The 25,399-nt window shown below is 45.9% G+C and overlaps 1 protein-coding gene across 1 annotated transcript; it reads right to left on the bottom strand.

Annotated features, from left to right (window-relative positions):
* Positions 1–616: 616 nt before the first annotated feature.
* LOC129622339 (F-actin-capping protein subunit alpha-1-like) lies at positions 617–2,400 on the bottom strand. The gene is given in 2 exon segments (XM_055539062.1): positions 617–2,131; positions 2,133–2,400. Coding segments are annotated over 2 exon segments (858 nt in total). The 5' UTR covers positions 2,393–2,400; the 3' UTR covers positions 617–1,533.
* Between the last annotated feature and the right edge of the window lie 22,999 nt (positions 2,401–25,399).

Below are 25,399 nucleotides of genomic sequence, written 5' to 3'. Positions count from 1 at the left end.
AAGTAGCATATGATAAATGTAAAGTTTAAACAATATAGAAGTGGAGGATTTTTTTTTTTTTAAGAACAAAACAGGTGTATTTCTATTGGACTACCTGATACAGAGGATAGTGTAGTATGGATGGATAGTATGAATGACAAGTAATACAAATATATTTTATTTGAAATAAACAAAAATGCTTACACAAATCAACAGGTCACTTAAAAATAAACTCTTGCTTGACTGTATTATTCAGCAAAAACAAAGCCGAAACATAAATACCCTTATTTTTGACGTGTGTTTGGAGGAAGACACTACTTGATTTTTAAAAAACTGACCTTCCCTTAAGGCCTGGTCATAGAAGTGTAAACAATGTAAATGAATCCACCATTACCAGTTGTCATATCATATCTATGTCACCTGTGTATTCTGAGATCACACCTGTACCTGCCAATAAACCTGGGAAGGGTTGCTATATCACAGTTATACTTGAGTTGGCAGGCAGGACTGAGAAAGAGTAATTTGGAATAAGTATTACATCCTATTTAGAACAAATCACTAGTATTCCCTTAAATAACAGGTTACAATAGAAAGATACTGCCTGAAAGTTATCCTTTTCACTTTGGTTCAGTTTTAGTTGTTTGTGATTGACATAGTTGTTTGATTCATTCACTTATAGTACAATCCTGCCACAAAGTATTAAAGCACAAGATACCTATTATTCCTTCAACATCTGCATTTCTTCAAGTTTTATACTCTACTATACCCCTAGTATGTCAGCAGTTTTCGAATATTAAAAAAACAGTAATAAAAATGGATAACACTCTTCTAAAAATGCACATGTCTATAACTATAATGGTACTAGGTGGGAAAGAGACAATGAGGGAAAGGGAAAAAAGCAAACATGTTCGTGTAGGGAATGTGGTTCAAGTCTTTGGATTTAAAAGCAACTTCCCCAGAGAAGTTGGCTATGATGGAATTTCCAGAAAACTTCCTTGGCCTCCAAAATGAACCTGAAAAGCCCCAATCCAAACATATGAAACTACAGTTATGAGATGTTATAAATGATGATCAAAGCAACTGGAGGGAGAAGGATGAATGTGTCTTCCATTCAGCTACAGTTTGCAGCATAGCCTCTTTAGCTGTTGGCCAATCAGTAAAAACCACTGAACACCAGAAGTACTTTGAAGGATGGGGTGGAAAAGTACTGAATATATTACCTGTCTATGTCAGTAACAGGGCTTCATGGCTAGGAAAATTTTCTAAACAGTAAAATGACTCCAGGGTAGATATCTCTCTCCATCATTAAATGTGGCAGAATTAAAAAAAAAAAAGATTTACAAGTAGATATAGTGAAAACAAAATTACAAGGCAGAAAACACAAAACAATCAAGACAATGCTCTAAGTTCAACAGTATTCCATTAGGCTAGAAAACCTGTTAACTTTTGAAAGCCCTAGCAAAATATCACCCTTGTTTATAAATCACTTATTTATCATATGACCACATGTTGAATCCTTTCTTTCCATGTACTGAAGAATCCTACATTCAGCCTTTAAGCATTCTGCATTTCTTTGCCAATCTTGTAGTTGAGTATCTTGTTCCAGACGACTTTGGTGCGGGTAACAGGAAGTTGCCGGCGCAAGGCTTTGAATGTGGTGTCTGACATTGTTTGATAGTTTTCACTAATTGCTGTCTGATACTCATTTTCTGCATGCTCTATGATTTTAATAAACTCCTTGGCAGTCTGGGCTTCATTCGAAACAGTTACTGAATCCTGTACATCTTTATGACTAACCAACTGAACATTGCCATCTTCATAATAGTGAACCTGAATCTTAAGTACTCCAACCACCTGGGCTGTAGGTGGTGTGATGGTGAACTTCCATTCTGATCTCCAGCGACCATTCCAGAAGTTTTTAGGCTGAAACTGGTGGCTTTCAATACATGCAATAATGGTCTGTTGCCCATCTATAGTTTTAGCATAAACAGTACAGAAGCTGTTGGAATAATGATCTTTCACATAGGCCCTTAAAGCACTGTCACGGGATTCTCTCCAAGACTTGAGACTTCCGTCGGATTCTTCTGGCTGGGGGTCACTTGCTTCTTTCCGTAAGTGATCAAACTTAAACGAAATTTTGTTTCTTGGATCTAAATCTGCTATTACCCAGGTCACCGTGTTCTGTAATTAAGACCTGATCTTCATATCCTTCTATCTTCACAGGCCTGAACTGATCCATGTTATACTGGGCAAACGCATGTGTAGCCCCTTCCCTGAGGAGATTATCATTATTAAGTAGTAGCCGGACATCATTGAACACTTCATTGAATTCCCCTGGCGGTGCATGAGTGATAAATTTAGCAGCTATGCGTACCTTCTCCTCATCTGACACCCGATCCTCAAAGTCGGCCATCTTGGGCTGCTCTCAGAAGTGGAGAATGTTTTTTGTTTAGGTAACACTCTCTAGTCCCTCTCTCTCTCTTTTTTTAGCAGGTGGGGCCTCACTAAGAAGCCTGCAGGATCCTAGTTCCTCGACCAGGGCTCAAACCCTTGCCTTCTGCACTGGGAGCTCACAGTCTCAACCACTGGATTACCAGAAAAGCTCCTTAAACAATACAGAAACAAAAAAGATCTCACTAGGTCCGTCTCCCAAGGGGCCACTTACTGATGTTGTCCGTGGTTTTAGTGCAATATGAATAATATATTTACTCAGTCTATCTGCAATCTGCTCTTGTAAACCATCAAAATGTTATGCTCTCATTTGGAATATATCATTTTCTCCATCATTCCACAATTTTCTTTACTAACTCTTCTTATGGTTGGAAATTCAAGCAGGTTTTAATTTTTGCTTTTAAAAGCCATGCTGGGGACCTCCCTGGAGGTCTACTGACTAAGACTCTGCACTTCCAGTGCAGGGGGCAAGGGCTCCATCCCTGGTTGGGGAACTAAGATCCCACATGTCCTGCAGCCAAAACATAAAAACAAATAAATAAAAATAATGAGATAAATAAATAAATAAAAATAATGGCACTAGCTTCACCAACTTTTTTTTTTACACTATGCTGCAGTAAAATCTGTGTATGTTCTTCTTCAACACAAGTGAGTGTTTCTCTGGTTACCCTCAAACATGTAATTTATTGATTTCAAGGATATGAATATTTAACATTTTGATAGATACTGACAAATTTCCTTCAGAAAATGTTTTTTTTCTGTTTTATATCCCCCACCAGAACCAAGAAAACCTATCAGACTTACCTTTTTAAGTGTTTCCTGGGTGTATGTTGGAAGACTTGCAGCCAACGTGATTTTAAAATGATACTTTGGGTGCACAAAGAACACTTTTCCGGGAATTCTTATATGGAATATGTGTTCTCCTTTGACCCTCACAAGAGTCCATGATGGGGCTTCCCTGGTGGCTCAGTGGTAAAGAATCTACCTGCCAATGCAGGGGACACAGGTCTGATCTCTGGTCCAGAAAGATCCCACATGCAGCAGAGCAACTAAGCCCATTTGCTGCTGCTATTGAGCCTGTGCCCTAGAACCCGGGAGCTGCAATTACTGAAGGCCACGTGCCCTAGAGCCTGTGCTCCACAACAGAAGTCAGCACAGTGAGAAGCACCCACACTGCAACTAGGGAGTGCCCCCTGCTCTCAGAAACTAGAGAAAAGCCCAGGCAGCAGCGAAGACCCAGTACAGCCAAAAACAAATAAATAAAAATTACATATAAGCTGAAGCTCCAATACTATGGCCACCTGATGAGAAGAGGAGACACTGGAAAGGACCCTGATGCTGGGAAAGATTAAGGGCAGGAGGAGAAGGGGGCAAGAGAGGATGAGACGGTTGGATGGCATCATCGACTCAATGGGCATGGGTTTGGGTGGACTCCAGGAGACAGTGAAGGACATGGAAGCCTGGTGTGCTGCAGTCGTAGAGTCAGACATGGGGTGGCAAAGAGTCAGACATGACTTAGCGGCTGAGCAACAACAATGTGCTCGTGCTGAATCACATCAGTCGTGTCCGACTCTTCGTGACTCTATGGACATAGCCCGCCAGGCTCCTCTGTCCATGGGATTCTCCAGGCACGAATACTGGAGTGGGGTACCATTTCCTCCTCCAGGGGATCTTCCCAACCCAGGGATGGAACCCAGGTCTGCTACATTGCAGGCACATTCTTTACGATCTGAGCCACCAGGAAAGCCCCCTGAAAAAAGCCCATGATATAAGTAGGGAAACCCCGATTCCCTTCTGATTCCTGTTTTAAGATCTCAGCCAAAAAGACTGGCCCCAAATTTCACTGCAGGGCAGTGGCCTCCCAGAAGCAGAGCCTTGGAACTGTTTCCTGTTTCTCTTCCCATGAGCTGGGAGGACCAGCCTTGCGAGGCTAGGAGGTGAGGACGGTTCCGCAAGTCTTGAGCTTATGCCAAAGTGTAAGGAATGACCTGATCGGGGTATTCAGTTTCTCAGCTGAAATAAGCCCTCCTTTCTGACGGAGCCTAGTGGAGGGAGGAGGATGCATGGGGCCTGGCTCTGGGAGGGTTCAGGGTGGGAGCCCTCCTTCTACACCATTCTCAGAAGTGCCCAATGTAGAGACCGGGGAAAGAGGTGACCCGGTGAATTCTCACTGCTTTCTGCTTTGCTTACTTAAGGTTTTTAAATAGTTCTTGGAAGTGTAATCTGCTGATTCTTGACAAAGAAAGAAAATAGCACTAACCAGGACTATTGCTACACAGAATTTTTCACCAGCTGTTGGGGGAGGGGTGCTTTGGCATCCCAGGCTACCTGACCTCTACACAGCAGCTTAGGCAGGAAAGTTGCTTCACTCTGAAGTCAGAATGAAAAGTCCCAGATCCTAACAGAGGCCAACAGACAAGGGAAGGTGGAAATTCCTTGGTGTGTGAATGTCTATATGGACCAGACCTACATGGTTCTCTCCTGTAGTTTCTGGGGCCTATGCTATTAAACTTGTGAAATATGCCCAGTGTTGATGGAAGGGCTGAATGTTTTATTTAATTTTAACATTTATATTAAAAACCTGACAAGTCAGTTACTGAAAACCCTTGAAATAAGTTTCAAACAACTTGGGTATGTGGAAATACTTTTCCATAGTTAATTTTGTGAAATCTGAAAACCAATCAAGTGTTTCTGATGAAAATTTAGCATCTGAACTGAGATATGGTTTAAGCATGAAATACACACTGGCTTTCGCAGGCTTAGTATGAAAAAGAGAATGTAAAATGTCTTCATGATTTTTTATATGGATTATATGTTGAAGTGATCATATGTTGGAAATAGGGAATTAAATAAGATATAATATTAAGATTAATTTAACCTGTTTCGTGCTCTGTGGGTGTGCTGTGCAGGAGTGCTCAGTCATGTCCATTACAAAGTTACGCTTTGCACCCCCATGGACTGTAACCCGCCAGGCTCCTCTGTCCATGGGATTCTCCAGGCAAGAATACTGGAGTGGGTTGCCATGCCCTCCTCCAGGGGATCTTCCCGACTCGGGGATTGAACTCACATGTCTTACGTCTCCTGCATTGGCAGGCGGGTTCTTTACCACTAGCACCACTTGGGAAGGCCTTATGTTTGCGCTCTTACGTTTTGTAATGTGACTGCTAGAAAATGGGAAATTTAGGGGGCTTTCACTCTTTCATTAATTCATCATGAATTTATTGAGCATCTAATATGTGCTAAGTCAAAGTAAGCATAATAGCTACAGCAATAGAAAACAGTACCTTAGAAATTCATTGTATGTTCTTTGAAAAGATATATCTGTGTATATATATATATATATACACACACATATATATATATGTGTCATCCTATTGAAATGTAACACTTCCTTTTTTAATATAAATTTATTTATTTTAATTGGAGGCTAATTAATTTACAATATTGTATTGGTTTTGCCATACATCAACATGAATCCACCACGGGTGTACATGTGTTCCCCATCCTGAACCTCCCTCCCACCTCCCTCCCCATACCATCCCTCTGGGTCATCCCAGTGCACCAGCCCTGAGCATCCTGTATCCTGCATTGAACCTGTACTGGCGATTCGTTTCACATATGATATACATGTTTCAATGCCACTCTCCCAAATCATCCCACCCTCGCCCTCTCCCACAGAGTCCAAAAGACTGTTCTATACATCAGTGTCTCTTTTGCTGTCTCGTATACAGGGTTATCATTACCATCTTTCTAAATTCCGTATATATGCGTTAGTATACTGTATTGGTGTTTTTCTTTCTGGCTTACTTCATTCTGTATAATAGGCTCCAGTTTCATCCACCTCATCAGAACTGATTCAAATGTATTCTTTTTTATGGCTGAGTAATACTCCATTGTGTATATGTACCACAGCTTTCTTATCCATTCGTCTGCTGATGGACATCTAGGTTGCTTCCATGTCCTGGCTATTATAAACAGTGCTGCGATGAACATTGGGGTACATGTGTCTCTTTCAATTCTGGTTTCCTTGGTGTGTATGCCCAGCAGTGGAATTTCCAGGTCATATGGCAGTTCTATTTCCAATTTTTTAAGGACTCTCCACACTGTTCTCCATAGTGGCTGTACTAGTTTGCATTCCCACCAACAGTGTAGGAGGGTTCCCTTTTCTCCACACCCTCTCCAGCATTTATTATTTGTAGACTTTTGGATCGCAGCCATTCTAACTGGCGTGAAATGGTCCCTCATTGTGGTTTTGATTTGCATTTCTCTGATAATGAGTGATGTTGAGCATCTTTTCATGTGTTTGTTAGCCATCTGTATGTCTTCTTTGGAGAAATGTCTGTTTAGTTCTTTGGCCCATTTTTTGATTGGGTCGTTTATTTTTCTGGAATTGAGCTGCAGGAGTTGGTTGTATATTTTTGAGATTAATTCTTTGTCAGTTGCTTCATTTGCTATTATTTTCTCCCATTCTGAAGGCTGTCTTTTCACCTTGCTTATAGTTTCCTTTGTTGTGCAGAAGCTTTTAATTTTAATTAGGTCCAAGTTGTTTATTTTTACTTTTATTTCCAATATTCTGGGAGGTGGGTCATAGAGGATCCTGCTGTGATTTATGTCTGAGAGTGTTTTGCCTATGTTCTCCTCTAGGAGTTTTATAGTTTCTGGTCTTATGTTTAGATATTAATCCATTTTGAGTTTATTTTTGTGTATGGTGTTGAAATGTAACACTTCTTTAGACAAATTTTAAATTCACTTTTGTTTTGTCTTAGCTTTGTGAGTTTAACTCCTATGCATTAATTTAGTCTTTTTTTTTTCTAATATACATATACAAGGCTCTAATTTTCCCTTAGCTGTTTCTTTAGCTGCAGTCCAAAAGAATTGTAGTTGTATATTCATTTTAAATGTTTTATAATTTCCATTGAAGTTTGTCTTTAAATTATGAACTTTTAAGAAGCGTGCCACTGGGTTTCAATATATGTGGGAGAAGTGGTTTGGATATCTTTTTATTGGTAATTTCTTTTTTAAAAATATTTTTTAAAAATTAATTTATGTATTTGGCTGCACTGGATCTCCGATCTTTGATCTAAGGCATAAAGGATCTTTGATCTTTGTTGTGGCAGGCAAATTCTTCATTGCAGCATGTGGGACCTACTTCTCTGACCAGGGATTGAACCTGGCCCCCTGCCTTGGGAGCTCAGAGTCCTAGCCACTGGACCACAAAGGAAGTCCCTTTGGTGATTTCTAATAATTACTAATATCACATTGCTTTCAGAGAACATGGGCCTTTATGATATTGAATCATTAAAATTTGTTACAACTTCCTTTGTGACCTAGTGTGATCAAGTTGTGAAAATATTTCATTTGTGCTTGAGAAAAAACATTTATCTATCTGACAGGTACAGGAACCTATATCTTATCCACTACAGTTAGCTTGTCAGGTGAGCCAGAGGTAAAGAACCTGCTGGCCAATACAGGAGATGTTAAGTAATGTGGGTTCCATCCCTGGGCTGGGAAGATCCCCTGGAGGAGCGCACAGCAACCCACTCTAGTATTCTTGCCCAGAGAATCCCATGGACATAGGAGCCTGGTGGGTTACATCCATGGGGTCGCAAAGAGTTTGATGCAACTGAGCACAGTTTATTTTAATTTTTTTCTTTCCAAGTTTGAAGGGCCCTAATTTCCTATAATTTTTGGTCTGCTTTATCTGTCAGTTTCTGAGAGATAAGCTTTAAAATCTCCTGCTATGATTGTAGATTTTTCAAGTTCCCCATGTAAATCCATCAATTTTAGCTTCGTAATTGTAAGATTGTACTATTTAATAGGTATGATTTCATGATTTTTGTATCTTCTTGGTGTATGGGTTTCTTCACTTACATTAAAACTTTTCACCTTATCTGAGGCTAGGGAATGTGGAGGTGGGGGGATAGGGTGTTCTTTAACATGACCTCCCTCCTGTTTTCTTGGGCTGGATTTCCAGGGCAGGGAGGGCGAGCGCTGGAGTTAGGAAGGGATCTCTGGCTCCGATGGTAAAGAATCTGCCTGTAATGCAAGAGACCTGGTTTCGATCCCTGGGTTGGGAAGATCTCCTGGAGAAGGGAATGGCAACGCACTCCAGTAGTCTTGCCTGGAGAATCCCATGGACAGAGAGCAGAGCCTGGTGGGCTACGCTCACAAAAAGTCAGACCCAGCTGAGTGATTAACGCTCTGACCCAGGGGAGATGTGACGGGCTTGGTGGAAAGGGGGCCGAACTTGAAGCCAGCATATCTAGAATGCCGCCCCTCCCCCCACCCTCCAGGAGCCGTGTGCCAGCTCCTGATGGGCAGAGGAGAGATTGGGAGCAGGGCAGCTGACGGACTTCTGGAGTAGGGGAGCAGGAGGGCCAGGGAGGGGCATGGGCTGGCAGGGTGGAGGGGCCCCCTCCGAGCCATCTAGCCCTGTCCTTACCTCACATGGTCCCAGGAAGGGAACTGCCAGGGAGCCCTGGGCTGTCACCCAGCCCCAAGTGTGGCAAAAAACCCCAGCAACAAAGAACTGCGTTGGCCCCGCGGGGACTCAGGACAGCTCAGCTCAATTCCCTCTTCCTCCGGGCGGTCACACCCTCGCAGGTCAAACCACATCAGCACCTCAGCCCTGGAATTCCCGCCGAGAGGGGAGTAGTGCACTCCTGACTAAGCTCCGGCCCCTCAAGGCAATCACATGCCTGCCGACCTCGGAGCAGGACTTTTGATGTCACCTACTTCCTCTTTCTGGGGATGGCAACTCGGGGAGGGATGGTGAAGGTGAGGAGAGGACGCCAAAGGAGGAAACCCCCGTGTGGGATGCAGACCAGCTTGCAAGTCTCCAACTCCATGCAAAACACACCTGTCCCGAAGTAATAATACATTGTGTGCGCTCAGCTGAGTCCAACTCTGACTCTCTGTGACCCCGTGGACTGTAGCCCGCCAGTCTCCTCTGTTTATGGGATTCTCCAGGCAACAATACTGGAGTGGGTTGCCATTTCTTCCTCCTGGGTGGTCTTCCCGATCCAGGGATCGAATCCACATCTCTTGCTTCTCTTGCACTGCAGGAGGATTCTTTACAGCTGAGCCACCAGGTCAATATACTCTGAGTGTAGACAATTTTTAAAATACGTGTTTAAAAGAGGAAGACGATTTCATCCAAAATTTACTATCCCGAAACTGAAAACATCTTGCTGAATATCTTTGGAAATTTGCCTTCCTTTTTACAATAAATATTTTCTGAAATGTTTATGAGTAAAATATAATATACATGTATTTATTTAAATATAAAAATATAAGAATGCGATCCTATTATGCATACTGCTCTGTAATCCACTTTTTTCCCTCACTCAGTAATATTTGATGAACATTTTTTATATTGTTAAATATTATTTTACAATTGATTTATTTATGTATTTGGCTGTACTGGGTCTTAGTTGCAGCTCGTGGGATCTAGTTTTCTCACCAGGGATGGACCTGCATTGGGAGCACAGAGCATAGACACTGGACCACCAGAGAGGTCTCCACATTGAGCATCCACTAACTTGCTGCTGACCACGTGCCCCCCTCAGTTCTCACTGCATCACTGGCCCTGGGGCAGGAAATGGACTAGGAGGAGAGACAGAACCATTCCCATCTGGGCGCCACAGAAGTTCTGGAAGAAGTTGACTCCCCCAGCGCCAGTGAGAAGGAAATTATCGGGAGACCAGCAAATCTGGCTTTCTCCTTCAGTTTTGATGGCCTAGCCTGGGGAGTGAGGAGGGTGAGATGCAGACAGCAGTTAACACAAAACTCAATGAAAGTGTTAAGAGTCGGGGAAGCTGGACCTCCCGTCAGAGACCCTCCTCCCCACCATCCCCAGGGATCTCATTTGGAAGACAGGCAGGAGTTTGTTAAATCAAGCATGATTCCCTGAACAGTCCCCGAAGGACATTGCTTTTGAAAGGGACTGTTGTCACACCAAAGAATCCTTAATTGGTTGAGTTTTTGGAAACATAAGGTAATATATTTGGTCACTGCATCTTCCTGGGCTAACCCAATGTTTCAAAACTTCCTGCTCCATCACAGAAACAATATGGGCTGAAGGCAAGTGCCCTGAGGAAAACAAAGATGAAAAAGATCCCTCTCTTTCTAAGGGTTCATTGTCTAGTGCGGGCTCAGGCAAAATGCAGGAGGGCCTGCCCCACAAGGCCCGGGACAGGCCCGGCAGCTGAGCCAAACCATTGGGGTGGGGCCCCAGACTACCACTTGCCAGTGCGAGTCACAGGGCGTAAGGCTGCCAGCCCGGCTAAGCCCCCGGGGAAAGAGATGGAGCCTGCCCCTGGGGTGTGGGAGGCTTAATGGCTGACAAGCACTCCAGCCCTTGCAGGATGTGTGAGGCTGACCGGAAAGAAGCCATCAGACCCAGGTCAGAGGCCAGGAAACACTTGGAAGAGGGAGGCCCTGGTGTTTGGAGAGGTTCTGCTGATACAGACAGGATGGGGTAGGGTTTCAGAGAGACAGGGCTTGGAGGGCCAGCCTTGCGGAGGACAGTCAAGGGGAGGAGCCGCGGCACTCACCCCAAGCTCTGTGTCCGGCTGAGTAGGAGTCAAGTCAGGAAATCAGGGCCTTAAGTGCTGTCCTGAGAGGCCGTGCCCAGTGTGGGAGGAAGTGAGGATACGCCAAAGGCTTTGAGCAGCGGATGTCTTGTGTGGATGGGGAGGGATGGGTAGCAGGGGGCAGGTGGGGTGCGAGGAGGCCCTGGTGGAAACCCAGGACATCGATGGGGGTGGGGTGCAGGAGGACTTGGGGCTGGGGGTAACAGGGTGGGGAGGCTGGCCTGCCTTAGGGCTTATGACTGTCTCTGAAGGGCCCTGGGCTTGGTTTTAAATACTACTCAGCCATAAAAAAGAACGAAATAATGCCATCTGCAGCAACATGGATGAACCTAGAGATGATCATATTACGTCAGACAGAGAAAGACAAATAACCATTACTTATACGTGGAACCTAAGAAATGATACAAATGAACTTATTTACAAAACAGAGACAGACTCACAGACACAGAAAATAAATTTATGGTTACCAGAGGGGAAAGAGGGTGGGGGAGGGATCCATTAGGAGTTTGGGATCAGCAGATATAAAGGCATAGAATCACTCTGTTGTACACCTGAAACATTGCAAATCAACTATATGCCAATAAAAAAACAAATGTTTTCCTGGTGACTCAGCGGTAAAGAATTTTCCCGTAATACAGGAGACCCAGGTTCAATCTCTGAGTGGTACCTCATTCCAGCAGCCCTAACGAACTCTTGAGAACAAGAGGCAGAAAAGCCCCTGGAGACTGGCTAGAAGTGGTCAGGGAGGCAGAGGGGGAAGCAGGAGGTCAAGTCACAGAACAGAGAATCCGCAGGAGGAGGGGGGATGTGAACCATCAGTGGGGACGCAGGGTTTACGGAAAGCTGCTGGCTTTCAACACCAGGCAGTCACTGGTGACCTTTGAGAATAATGTCATTGGTGCAGCAGGGGAAACCTGGGGCAGTCAGGGTGTGAGGAGCATGACGCGATGGGCCAGGGGTGGAGAAGCTTCATTTCAGGAAGTTTCAGTCTGAAGTGCAGGGACGAGACAGGACAGTAGCTTGAAGGGAAACCAGAACCTGAGCGAAGGACTTTTTTCAGGTGATACTTAGGGAGTCCTGGGCAAGCATGAGGGCCTCCCTGGTGTCTCAGATGGTAAAGAATCCACCTGCAATGCTGGAGACCTGGATTTGATTCCTGGGTTGGGAAGATCCTCTGGAGAAGAGAATGGCTACCCACAAGCATGGCTGTAGAAACTCCAGACATAGGACTCATTCTCCATTTGTTAAATGAGAAAGAACAAAATTTCCCAGAACCAGGGAGAAGGGCACCAAGCCCAGGTGGACAGCTAACCCACAGCAGCAGCTTGGCTTGACATCTAGGAGGAACAGAGGGAAGAGAAAGGGATCTGTGTGCTGACCCCAAATGCTGGCAGTCACTGAACTCCATTTAGCTCACCCAGGTTCTCTTAAAGAGCCTGAGGCCCGGCTTCGTCTCACCTCTGTTCCTTTGGAAGTCCCCTTGCAGATGTGGAGGGACAGGAACTGTCCTCCCAGCAGGCAGCACGTGGGCGGTGAGCATCTGCCCTTGCATCATTTGTCTTCCTGCCGAGCGGAGGTCACTGTGAAGCAGGCAATGAGCTGACCTACAGTCCTTCGAGGTTAGGGATGATGGAAGGGGTGACGGATGCTGGAGGAGGTCAGGGACGCTGAAGGAGGTTGGGGATGCTGGAGGAGGTCGGGGATCCTGGAGGAAGTTAGAAGTCCCCTAGAAGGGACGCAGAGCTGCTCCACACTATTCTCTGATCCTCTCAGCAAAACTCTGACAAGTTCTTCCCAGTTTCTGTTGCTCTTCCATTGCCCTTCCAGACCAGTCCCAGGCAGCTGCCTATTTTTTTGGGGGGCGGGGGGGGGGCGGTGGAGGTGGGCGGGAATTGAGAGCTGAATCTCTTGGCAGCCTCAGCCCAGGACCCTTTTCTTGGCCAATAGTTTCCAAACTTTTAAAGAAATAGTTAAGCCCATCTTTCAAACAATGCTTTAGGGAAAGTCCTAAAATATCAAGGGGCTGACATTTCATTGGCACACATTTCCATTCAGACCTATGGTATTCACACACCGTGAAGCCAGCCAGTGAGAATTATAGCCGCCTGTTTTAATAAATGGGAAAAAATAGAAATTGTGGTTATGGGAAACCATTGCAATCTGATACCAGCCTCAGGGTCTAGTTTATTTCCGCCATTTGCTGTAGTCACATTGTAATAAGAAATTTCTAATTCACACAAATGGCAGTAAACTGTAACAGTTTTTTAAAAATAACCAGCCTTATAACCTTGGGATTTAAGGAACCAGCCAATGACATATATATTCAGTCTTTACAAAGATAACTTTTCTTTGCAACACACTTCTTAGTTTGCCCATCAATCAGCAGCATGTCACATGTTTGTCAGTAACACCTTTGAACCCATTACACTACAATATTAAAAATAGCTTAACAACTTTTTAAGCATGAAATCTGAACCAAAATTTGTGGAAACCTGAATGGTGCTTTCTAGGGGATAAAGATGGAAGCCCAGTACCCTAAGAACCACCTTGAACCCCAACCCCATCATCAAGGAACAAGAGTTTAGTGAATCCCTGCTTTGTGACAGACTCTGTCCTGGGCTGGAGATACGGGGGAAAAAATAAACACAGCTTGCCCTCATCCATAAGGATGCTGGTCTGGAAAATGAGGTAGACCCAGAGAGAAATTCCATCAAGTGTAGGGTTTCCGGCGAGCCTGGGAGGCAGGCACTCGGGTGGACCTGGAGGAGTGAGTGGGGGTGGGGTAGGGTACAGAGCAAAGATGAGCAAGTTTCTAGAGGCTGTAACCAGGAACCCAGGGAAGAGAGGCAGAAGTGATGCCCAGAGTCATGACACAGAAAAGAGCCAGCTCATGACAGGTGTAGGGCTCAGGCTGTGTGAGATGGTGGGAGTGTAGGAGGCATGCCCGGGAAGCAGGTAGGGCCAGATCGTGTCACAGAGGGGGCTTCAGGGTAATGAAGGGGGACCTCTGCTTTACCCTACAGGTGATGGATGGCCTTGAGTGCTGTTCAACAGGAGGTTTAGTTGCTAAGTCATATCTGACTCTTGAGACCCCATGGACTATAGCCCGCCAGGCTCCTCTGTCCATGGGATTCTCCAGGCAAGAATACTGGAGTGGGCACTACATTTTTAAAGGAGCCCTTCTATAGATTGACCCCATACATAGAAGCAAGGAGACCACTTGGGAGACTAGTTGAGGCTATGGGTGATGGAGACTGAGCCAGGCTAAGGCCATGGAGAGAAGCAGGGGAGAGGAGTAGTTCAAGAGGCAGAATGGATAGGACTGGGTGATTGATTGGCTGTAGGGGGAGGCAGGGGAGGGGGAGATCAAGGAAGACCCTCCACAAAAGTTTCTGCTTTAGATGGTTGACCGTATAGGAAGATTTTGCACCCACGTCCTCAGCATCCACAGCCATTGAGACTGGCAGCATAAGAGAAGTGCCAGCCAGTCAGACTTGTGGTTGAGAATCACCATCATGAACGTAAATTCAGAGAAAGGGTCAGAAGCCAGACGGGGGACTTCCCTGGCCATCCAGTGGTTAAGACTCTGAGCCTCAGATGCAGAGGCTCAATACCAGGTTGGGGAACTAAGATTCCACATGACACAAGGTGCGGCCAAATAAACATTAACTGATTTTTTAAAAAAGAAGCCAGACCAAGTCCAGGTGAGTCTTCAGGGAAGTTTTGCAAGTTTTCCCTACAATTTGTTTCTGAGAATGAATGAGCAATCAGTGTCAGATTAATTGGTCAGTGAGATTAATCAGTCTGACCAAAGGAAAGATTTCTACAAAAAATGCAGTCATAACATCAAGTTGCCTTTTTTTTTTTTTTTTTCCTATTTTTCTTGGCCTCTAGTGAGAGGGATCTTAGTTCCTCAATCAGGGATCAAACTTACACCCTCTGCATTGGAAGCACAGAGTCTTAACCACTGGACCACCAGTCCCGAGTTGCTTTTTTTTGTTGTTTTGTTTAATGACATAGTCCTTGTAATTATTCCATCAATGCAAAAGGCAAACACATTTCTCTCTGGGTACTGATCATGGGGCTGCTGCTGCTGCTGCTGCTGCTGCTAAGTCGCTTCAGTCGTGTCCGATTCTGTGCGACCCCATAGACGGCAGCCCACCAGGCTCCTCCATCCCTTGGATTCTCCAGGCAAGAACACTGGAGTGCGTTGCTATTTCCTTCTCCAATGCATGAAAGTGAAAAGTGAAAGTGAAGTCGCTCAGTCGTGTCCTACTCTTAGCGACCCCATGGACTGCAGCCTACCAGGCTCTAACACCCAGGGGATTTTCCAGGCAAGAGTACTGGAGTGGGTTGCCATTTCCTTCTCCAATGCACGAAAGTGAAAAGTGAAAGTGAAGTCGCTCAGTCGTGCCCGACTCTTAGAGACCCCATGGACTGCAGCCTACCAGGCTCCTCCGTCCATGGATTTTCCAGGCAAGAGTGATCATGAGGCTATAACACATTTTCCAGACAGATCCTGATTACAGTGAGCCGAATGGTAGAAACAGTGAATGGATATAACCTTTAAAAGCAAAATAATAATAATAATAACCAAAGTGACTCTCCTCCAGTATGACTGCATTCCTGTGTACTTTGTAGAGCTGGGTAACGTTTGATGTAAAGAATTGAAGCGGGAAAGAAAACTACTACGTAATCCCACTGAAGTGTTGGAAGGGGAACGGGTGGGGAGTTTATGTGGTTTTTAAAAGGGAAGTTCTATCCCAAAATGTGTCATTTCTGAAGTGAAGGAAGTTCCAATAGGCTATTAGAAGAGCCTGCACGATCACAATTTGATGTTTTCAGTACGCTTGTATTTCATGATAAGAAACACATGATTTTTCACCGAATCACACAGTGTTATTAGAATACCAAGGGACCAAAATATACACGAGGGCTGGCTGTTCTGGTATTTGATGAAACCAAAGGGAAACTCCTATTGAGTCTGGTGAAAGACAAGACTAAATGCCCATCAGGATTTTTTTTTTCCATTCACATTGCAGGTTTTCACATTTTTAAAGAGGCTGTCTTGAAATTGTGAGGAAAAGTGGCAGCAAAAAGATGTTTGTCATCAGTGTTAGAGGAAAGGAGTGCTTTGAAGGATGCTGAAGGTCAGCTTGTTAAGAAGAGGAACTGTCAAGGTCAAACAAAGACATTGAGGGACCGCCTGAGTTAGCACCTTCTCATCCAGTTCATTACTGAGACAGGCCCAGTGAGGCAGGTCAAGGAGCCCAGCGGCCGTGTGCAGGGGTGGCCAGTGCGGCTGGGTGGGCAGCCGCTTTCACCTGAATGTACCTGCGGATCTGACTCAGGGCTCCTGCCACCTGGAGCCAGATGGGAAAGGAGGACCCACAAGGCCTGGGGGTCCTGGGAAGGGATCCTGACTTCAGAAACTTCTTCAAAGCCTCCTAGGGCTTGAGAATGATCCCAGACAGTGACAAAGGAATTAAAAAAAAAAAAAAAAGAACCAAGATTGCATCACAGGTTTAACCAAAGTCTTCAGAGGAGATTGGCTCATATCTTGTGTTTACAGTCAGAGCTGCTTTGATTGCTAAAGACAATGTTTGGCAATTGCAAATTGTCTGATATTGGACCAGCACGGTCGAAAGGGGAGCCTGAAAAAAGTAGGGGTGGGGATGGGATGTTAGGACATGTGGTGATAAAGACCATGGACTCTGGGCTGAACCCTGAGACCTCCACTCGCTGGCTGGTGACAGAGGGGAGCCTTTCACCCTCTGTGTGCTTGATTTCCTCCTCTGAAGCCTGGAGGAAAGTAACAGACAGGGTTCTTGTGGAGCCTTGGCATGTTAGCACTCATAAAGGCCATGTCACTTGGAAAGCCCCACAGTCAGGGTGGGAAGTGACCTTCCTGAGGGGTCCCACTCTAGAGCCCCGAGAGGCCCCCCACACCCCGGCACACTCTTCCGTCTTTGGCCACTGTGCCTGGTTTTCTTCCTCCATTTCTTGACTCCTTTTCAAGCCTAGGATCCCCCACTGCCTCCCTCTTCCACCTCCACTCGGCCCCAACATCCACACCCTCTGTGCCCATCCACAACAGCACACGTGACTCTCGTAGTTCTGTCATAGTTACACTCCAGCCCAGAGTTCTCTGCTGAGCCCAGACCCAGGGGCCCTCTGCACACCCAGCGGGGCCCCTTGGATGCCTCAAGTGCCACAGACCCAGTAAGCAAAAAGCCCATCTCGGACCTTTTCTACCCACATCTCACCCTCTGCTGGGGGAACCTGGGTGAGCGATGAGCACCACCAACCATGCAGGCCTTGAAGGCTGATCCACAGACACCGTCAGCTCTGCCTCCCACGCGTCACCCCAAAAAGTGGTTGTTGGTTTTTTTCTGGAGTATAGTTGGTTCACAATGTCATGTTAGTTTCAGATGTATAGCACTTCTGTCCGTCTCTACCAGGGTGGCCCCAGGCCCACAGTCTTGTTCAGCTTTTGCCTTCTAACATGGAACATGAAATGTGGTGGGCAGCATTGCTTTACATAAAATAGTCAACCAAACAAGGATCTGCTGTATAGCACAGGGAACTATACTCAGTATTTCATAATAAGTTATAAGGGGAAAGAATTTGAAAAAGAATAGATCTATACTTATACCTGGGGCTTCCCAGGTGGTGCTAGTGGTAAAGAATCTGTCTGCCGATGCAGGAGACGTAAGAGACACTGGTTCGATCCTTGGATTGGGAAGATGCCCTGGAGGAGGTCATGGCAACCCAGTCAGTATTCTTGACTGGAGAATCCCATGGACAGAGGAGTCGGGGCGGTGGGGGGAAGGGGGTCGGTTACAGTCCATAGGGCCACAGAGTCGGACGTGATTGAAGCACCTTCGCACACATGCACACACATATGTATATTTATAACTGAATCCCTTTGCCATACATCTGAAACTAACATGACGTGAATCAACTATACCCCAGAAAAAAAAACAACCAAAAAAAACCCCAAAACAAATATGTTTGGGGAAGTGGTTAACAGACATGCTGACAAATAAATTAGGGAGTTTCTCAGAATGTTAAGTACTGTGAAGAAAGCCTACCAGAGAAACTGGCTAGAGGGCGGCCTGAGAGGGAGGTGGGGGAAGGTCTTTTCTAGGAGGCGATATTTGGGGACCATGAAGAGAATTCCACACCTGCCTCAAACCCACAGATTTGAGAGACTGCAGGGTCGGCGGTGACCCCAGGAGAGAATGGGAGAGGAGGCAGGGAGTCTGCAGAGGCCGGCTCCCAGGGCTTTCTTGGGGAGAAGCCCCAATCTTATGCAAACGCGGAGGGCAGCCAGGAGGACTTTTAAGCACATCCAACCCTCAGGGGAACTGATTCCTGACATCAATTCCTCCAGCCCCACGTGATTCTGCCTCTGACAGAGCGCTCCGCACTTACAGCTCTTCAGGTTTGTCATGGAATAAATAAGTGATGACTGCTGAAACCAAGTTGGTTTTCCCCTCCAATCAAGGGTGACAGTGATCATGCAGAACCGGACCCAAACCCGGGGCCATCTCCACTTCTCTCCCCACCAGCAGTTTGCCACCGACTCTTGCTTGTTCCACCACCCGAACGCCCCTCAAATCTGTTCACCTCACTGTCTTTTTTTTCAGTCTAACAAGTTTATTGTGCACACCATGAGAAATACTGATCATGGAGGGACTGATTTGACTTTTGCTTCTACCACGATCAATGCAATCAGAGGATTCCTTCATTGGCTTTTCTTCAGTTCAGTCGCTCAGTCATGTCTGACTCTTTGCGACCCCATGAATTGCAGCACGCCAGGCCTCCCTGTCCATCACCAACTCCCAGAGTTGACTCAGACTCACGTCCATCGAGTCGGTGATGCCATCCAGCCATCTCATCCTCTGTCGTCCCCTTCTCCTCCTGCCCCCAATCCCTCCCAGCATCAGAGTCTTTTCCAATGAGTCAACTCTTTGCATGAGGTGGCCAAAGTACTGGAGTTTCAGCTTTAGCATCATTCCTTCCAAAGAACACCCAAGACTGATCTCCCTTAATTATATATAGTCTATGATCTGATCTGAGCCAGAAGAGAACTGACCATAGCTTTTCCTTCAAAACAGTAATGATCATGAATTATTCCAAATTACCGGTATCACAGGCTTGCAGATTTGTCTGAACCGGGACTGACAGAACACAGTGGACAGAGGTATAAGCAAGAAAAGGTACACAGGGATTTTTGGACCATCTTCTAGTGAAAAGGGACTTCAAACTCAAAACAAACAAATGCAGTTAAACTTAAACTCTTAACTTAAACTCCACTGCTCCCCTGTGCTGTGTGAAGTTAAATTCTTTCTAATTCACACGTTTCTAAAAATCAACTTGAAACCGATCCCATTACACCATGTGTGACATAAACCTCGTGGCAACAGTAAGGACGTGGAGCGCTGGGCTGACGTATGCCCGTGTTTTTCCTTCACAGGTGGGTGTGAACCTCACTTTCTTAGACAGGAAGTGAAGTGAAAGTAGTTCAGTCGTGTCTGACTCTTTACGACCCCATGGACTTCTCAGGCCAGAATACTGGAGTGGGTAGCCTTTTCCTTTTCCAGGGGATCTTCCCAATTCAGGAATAGAACTGGAGTCTCCTGCATTGCAGGTGGATTCTTTGAGCCACAAGGGAAGCCCAGGAAGCAACAAGCTAATCCTCCCCACGTGGGCATCAGTCACTGCCATCTGACCCCTGAATCCAGGATTTGGTAATATGGAGACTGAAAGTCAGTTATGCCTGCCTGTGTCAGAGACTCATGTCTGTCCTTCTGGAAGGTGTGGTCTGGTGAGCACATCCAGGAATCCTGGACCTAAGACCCATGGCTCTTCCTACACCAGCCAATCATCCCCTGTCTCTGGGAGGAATCCTGGACCTATGACCCACAGCTCTTCCTACACCAGCCAATCATCTCCTGTCTCTGGGAGGAATCCTGGACCTATGACCCACGGCTCTTCCTACACCAGCCAATCATCTCCTGTCTCCGGGTTTGCCTGAGCTTATTTGTGGCCCTAGTGGTAAAGAAGCTGCCTGCCAGTGCAGGAGATGTAAGAGACGTGGGTTCAACCCCTGGGTCAGGAAGATCCCCTGGAGAAGGGCATGGCGATCCACTCCAGTATTCTTGCCTGGAGAACCCCATGGACAGAGGAGGCTGGTGGGCTATAGTCCATGGGGTCGCAAAGAGTCAGATATAACTGAAGCGACTTAGCATGCATTTGTAAAATGGGTGTAAAGAGATGCACCATATTTCTTTCATGTTAGGATGAAATTAGTAGCTTTGAGGACCAGGAAGCATTATCACATCCATGAGTGAATACGAAGGATTGTTATGACTGGGGCTGGAATTCCATCCTCAGACTCACTCAGGATAGGGAAACCAGCTGAGTGACTTTCCCGCCTGACACCAGAGCACTCATTTTTTCTGTTTGCCATATCCTCTCATGGGCCAGGATGACTACCCAGCTGCAAACTCCAGCAGGGCATCCCCAAACCCAGCTACAGCTGCAGGAGAGATGCTTCAGGCAGCAGGACCTCAAAGCATCACTGTGCTGCCTGCCATTTATTTCCAAAGATAACACCATCTTTTGCATGAAATCCAAACGTGTTGTCACCAATTGCAGCAGAAAAACGAAGGGCTGTCTTGGACTCACCACCTTAGGGCCCGAACATAGAAGCTCTGGGGAGGGGCCACCAAAATCCTGAGAAAGTGTTAGTTGCTCAGTGGTGTCCGATTCTTTGGGCCCCCATGGACTGCAGCATGCCAGGCTCCTCTGTTCATGGGATTCTTCAGGCAAGAACAGTGAAGTAGGTAGCCATTTCCTTCTCTAGGGGATCTTCCCAACCCGGGGATCAAACCCAGGTCTTCTTTACTGTCTGAACCACCTGGGAAGCCCTAAATCCAGAGACCCCAGGACTTAGCCTGTTAACCTTACCAGGTGGTCAAGTGCCTGAGTAGGTGGGTTTGTTCAGACAGGCGAGAATACTCAAAGATGCAAATGATGGTAGAGGCTTTTCTCTTGGTACCCAGAGTCAGCTAGGCAGAGAGTGAAGCCAAGTGGAATAGACAGGCAGGCAGCCCCATGCACAGCCTTCTCCCTGCCCCCATCCTATTTCTTGGCTATCATCTACTCTCTTAGGGGTACCCAGATTCCCACCCTTCCACTCTGGCCTGGCACCAGTGTGTTCTTTTCACATATTTGCTTTTGCATATTTGAAAGAAACAAGCGGTCAATCTTCTGACTTTCCTCTAATTCCCACTTTGTGCATGCCAAGTCACTTCAGTTATGTCAGACTCTTTGCAACCCTACGGACCACAGCCCGCCAGGCTCCTCTGTCCATGGGATTCCCCAGGCAAGAATACTGGAGTGGGTTGCCATGCCCTCCTCCAGGGGATCTTCCAGACCCGGGGACTGAATCGGCGTTTCTTATGTCTTCTGCATTGGTAGGCGGGTTCTTTACCCCTAGTGCCACCTGGAAGTCCCATTTCACACTTTAAGGCTATTTAAGCAAATACGTTTGTGTCCCATCTAAGTCACAACCCATGGGGGCTGTGGGGGACATAGCATTTGATCAGCCTCTATTCAGTGTTCCCTGTACTTCCATTCTGGTGTCTCTTCAACCATAAAGTCCTGGAAGGGTGCACTTATCACCACTTCTCTGCCGATGAGAAGCAGAACTTCATGGGAAGTTCAGGCAGCATCCTCTAGGTGGTCCAGGGTGGTGATGTGAACCTGCTCAGTCAGAGAAGACTTTAGCTCCCGACTTTCCGCATGAAGAATCTTGGCTTTTGGCCCTCATTTTAGACCCTTCACCCACTGAGATGAGATGGTTCAGTTAGGCTTTCTTGGCAGCATTTCCTCTCCCAGCTTATACGATCCCTCACTTCCCTGGGTACACCCTGGTCCTTGTTCAAGAACTGTTAGGCTGTATCCTGTTTCAATAAGATAAGTTACCTTATTATCTCCCATCCAAATTCCCCATGGCCAGCTGCTCAAGACTCTGGGATTATGCAAACAATGCTGACTTCTGTTCTCAGTTGCTGATCTTTTTTTTTTTTTTTTTAAGAAACTTTTTTTTTTCATGAAAACAAGAGGCAGTTTTCGCAGGTGGAGTGCTGCAGCCTTTCTCTTCTAAGATCTGCATCTGCCAGCGTCTGACAATGCTGTCTGGGGGGCTCGAGGGCCGGTGCCATTCCAAACGGCTTCACGAAGCTTTCACTTGAGGAGGGGGACCGGCACTGGCCAGCACACTGCAACCAGTGTGAAAACCCATGCAGCTGGCTCTTTATAACAGCCCCGAACTGGAAGCAACCCAAATGTCCATCAGCTGTAGAATGGAGAAATAAATGGTGTGCATTCACACAATGGAATACCCGCCGGCACAAAGAGAGCCAGCCACCTCTCAGCTCTCAATACATGGATGAGCCTCACAGACATGCCGTGTGGAAGAAGGCAGGCACACAAGAGAGCACACCGCAGGATCCCGGTTACAAGAAGCACAAATGCGGGCGAAATTCTTCAGTGGTGTTAGAAGTAGGATGCTGGTTCTCCTGGGGAGGGAGAATGAGGACTTCTAGTTCTGTTTCTTTCATCTGATGCTGATTAAACAGGTGCGTTCGGTTTGTGAGGATTCACTCAGCTGGACACCAAGAGTATGAGCCTTTTTCTCATTGGCTTTGTCCAGGCGTGTTCTGATGCCTCTGTTTCTCAGCTCTATTTATTTATTAAACCTTTATTTTACATTGCAGCTTAGCTGATTGACAATGTTGTGATGGTTTCAGGTGGACAGTGAAGGTACTCAGCCATACATATACATGTATCCGTTCTCGCCCCAACTCCCCTCCCATCCAGGCTGCCACCTAACACTGAGCAGAGTTCCCTGTGCAGTACAGTAGGTTCTTGTTGGTTATCCATTGTAAACATAGCAATGTGTACATGTCAACCCCATCCTCCCTAAATATCCCTTCTCCCTATTCTTCCCAGCTGGTAACCATAAATTCCTTCTCTAAGCTCAGTTCTATTTAACCTATGAAGATACACAACTATTTCTTCAAAGGCAGAGGAATCCCTGGAGAAAGAACCTGTGAATTACCATTCTTTTTTTTAATCTTTAAAAGGTTAGACTCACTTAGAGATCACACCTTGATCACACATTAGGTATCTTGTGAATGTTACCTGACAGATGTATTCTTCAGGTAACAGCTTTATTCTTCTTACCTGTCTGAACTGACTTTAGGAAATCATGAGAAAATCAGTTCTGTTTGCTTGATTGCTGGCACCACAATAATTCTTTTTTTGTTTTTGGCTTAGTGGCATGTGGGATCTTAGCTTCCCAGCCATGCCCCTGCAGTAGAAGTGCAGAGGCTTAACCACTGGACCACCAGTGACATTCCCCATAATAATTCTTTATAAAATGTGTTACTTTTTTTTTCGAAACAAAAAAGAACCTTTTTGTGTCCCCTGAGGAATAGCTTATTGGGAGCAACTCTGAGGAAACAAGAAATCAGAAGGAGCCAGTAAAACCCACATACTCCCCTCATAAGCTCTAACCGCATCACGTAGATCTCTGCAACGCCATTTCATTCTTTCTGGGCAGCATGTACTGTTTAGGTGACTGAATGGAAGTCAGATTCTCAAATCTGTGATTTTAAAATAAAGTTCTCCTGAAATAGAACTCTCATTCAAGACATATAGGATGAGTCACTGCCATTGTTACCAGCAAGAAACTTGAATTGCATTTTAAAATCTAGTGTCAATGTGATTGGGGCTCCCCTGGTGGCTCAGTGGTAAAGAACCCACTTGCCAATGCAGGAGACGGGTTCAGGCCAAGACGATCCCCTGGAGAAGGACATGGCAACCCACTCCAATATTCTTGTCTGGAGAATCCCATGGACAGAGGAGCCTGGCGGGGGCTACAGTGCGGGGTTACAAAGAGTTGGACACAACTGAGCGACTAAACAGCTATCAACGTAATTACATTTAACTGACACATTCTAATAACGTGCCTGCATAATTTCTCCCAACACAGTACTGGGATGTTTTCTCTTCAGAACCCACCGTTTCAGGCTTTCCCTGAAGGAGGAAAATTTCAAACGCGGTTTGTAGAACCCAAACTCCCTTTGCTTTGTGTTGCATTCAAGTCTCTGAGCTAGTTGCTGTTTAGTCCTTAAATCACGCTTGACTCTTCTGTGACTCCACGGGCTGTGCCTGCCAGGCTCCTTTGTCCATGAGCTGGTGGGTCTGAGTGAAGACCTGCACGCCTCTTTCTTTGGTGTAATTTTTTTTTTTTTTTTTTAAGATTTCTTTCCTTTTTTTTTTTTTTTTTTTTAATGTGGACCATTTTTCAAGTCTTTAATGAATGTGTTATAATATTTTTATCTCTTTTGTTTGTTTTGGCTTCAAGGCATGTGGGATCCCACCTCCCCAACCAGGGATCGAACTGGCACCCCCTGCATTGGAAGATTAAGTCTTAACCACTGGACGGACAGAGAAGTCCCTTTGTAGTGAGATGTTAACCCCTCAGAACGTGTCCCTGACAAAACCGTCACATTCACCATAGAAAGCCCGTGGCCTTGGCCTCTGCCAGGCTCTCCTGTCAATCATGGGCTGCCTTTCAGAAGTAAGGACTTGATGAGGTGGCCACTGAATTGTTCATCAGAACTTCCTGATGAAGAAAGAAGGAAGATCACAAGCTCAGATGCCCCGGGGCCTCAGCCAGACTTCCAGAGCCAGGACCAACCTGGAAACCTGATTATCAGCATCAGGCCCAGAGGGGAGGAGATGTGGGAAGGAAGGGTGGGGAAAGTCAATACCTGGGCCTTCTGGAGGGCCTCACTTGCTGATAGGATCATCTACACCCTTTTTCTAGATTCCACAAGCACCAAAGGATTGATGCTTTCCAACTGTGGTGCTGGAGAAGACTCTTGAGAGTCCCTTGGGCTGCAAGGAAATCAAACCAGTCAATCCTAAAGAACATCAGTCCTGAATATTCACTGGAAGGAAGCTCCAACACTTTGGCCACCTGATGCGAAGAACTGAATCATTGGAAAACACCCTGATGCTGGGAAAGATTGAGGGCAGGAGGAGAAGGGGATGATAGAGGCTGAGATGGTTGGATGGCATCACCAATGCAAGTGGACATGAGTTTGAGCAAGCTCCAAAGGATAGTGGAAGACAGGGGAGCCTGGCATGCTGCAGTCCACGGGGTCACAAAAAATCGGACATGACTTAGCAATTGAACAATACAATGTTTGATTTTCTCTTTCTGACTTACTTCACTCTCTATGACAGTCTCTAGGTACACCCATGTCTCAGCAAATGGCACAATTTCA

The sequence above is a fragment of the Bubalus kerabau genome, chromosome 11 (assembly GCF_029407905.1).
Source record: "Bubalus kerabau isolate K-KA32 ecotype Philippines breed swamp buffalo chromosome 11, PCC_UOA_SB_1v2, whole genome shotgun sequence".
Classification (NCBI taxonomy): domain Eukaryota; kingdom Metazoa; phylum Chordata; class Mammalia; order Artiodactyla; family Bovidae; genus Bubalus; species Bubalus kerabau.
Note: the sequence above shows the minus strand (reverse complement) of the source record. Positions and strands in the feature narration are given on the sequence as shown.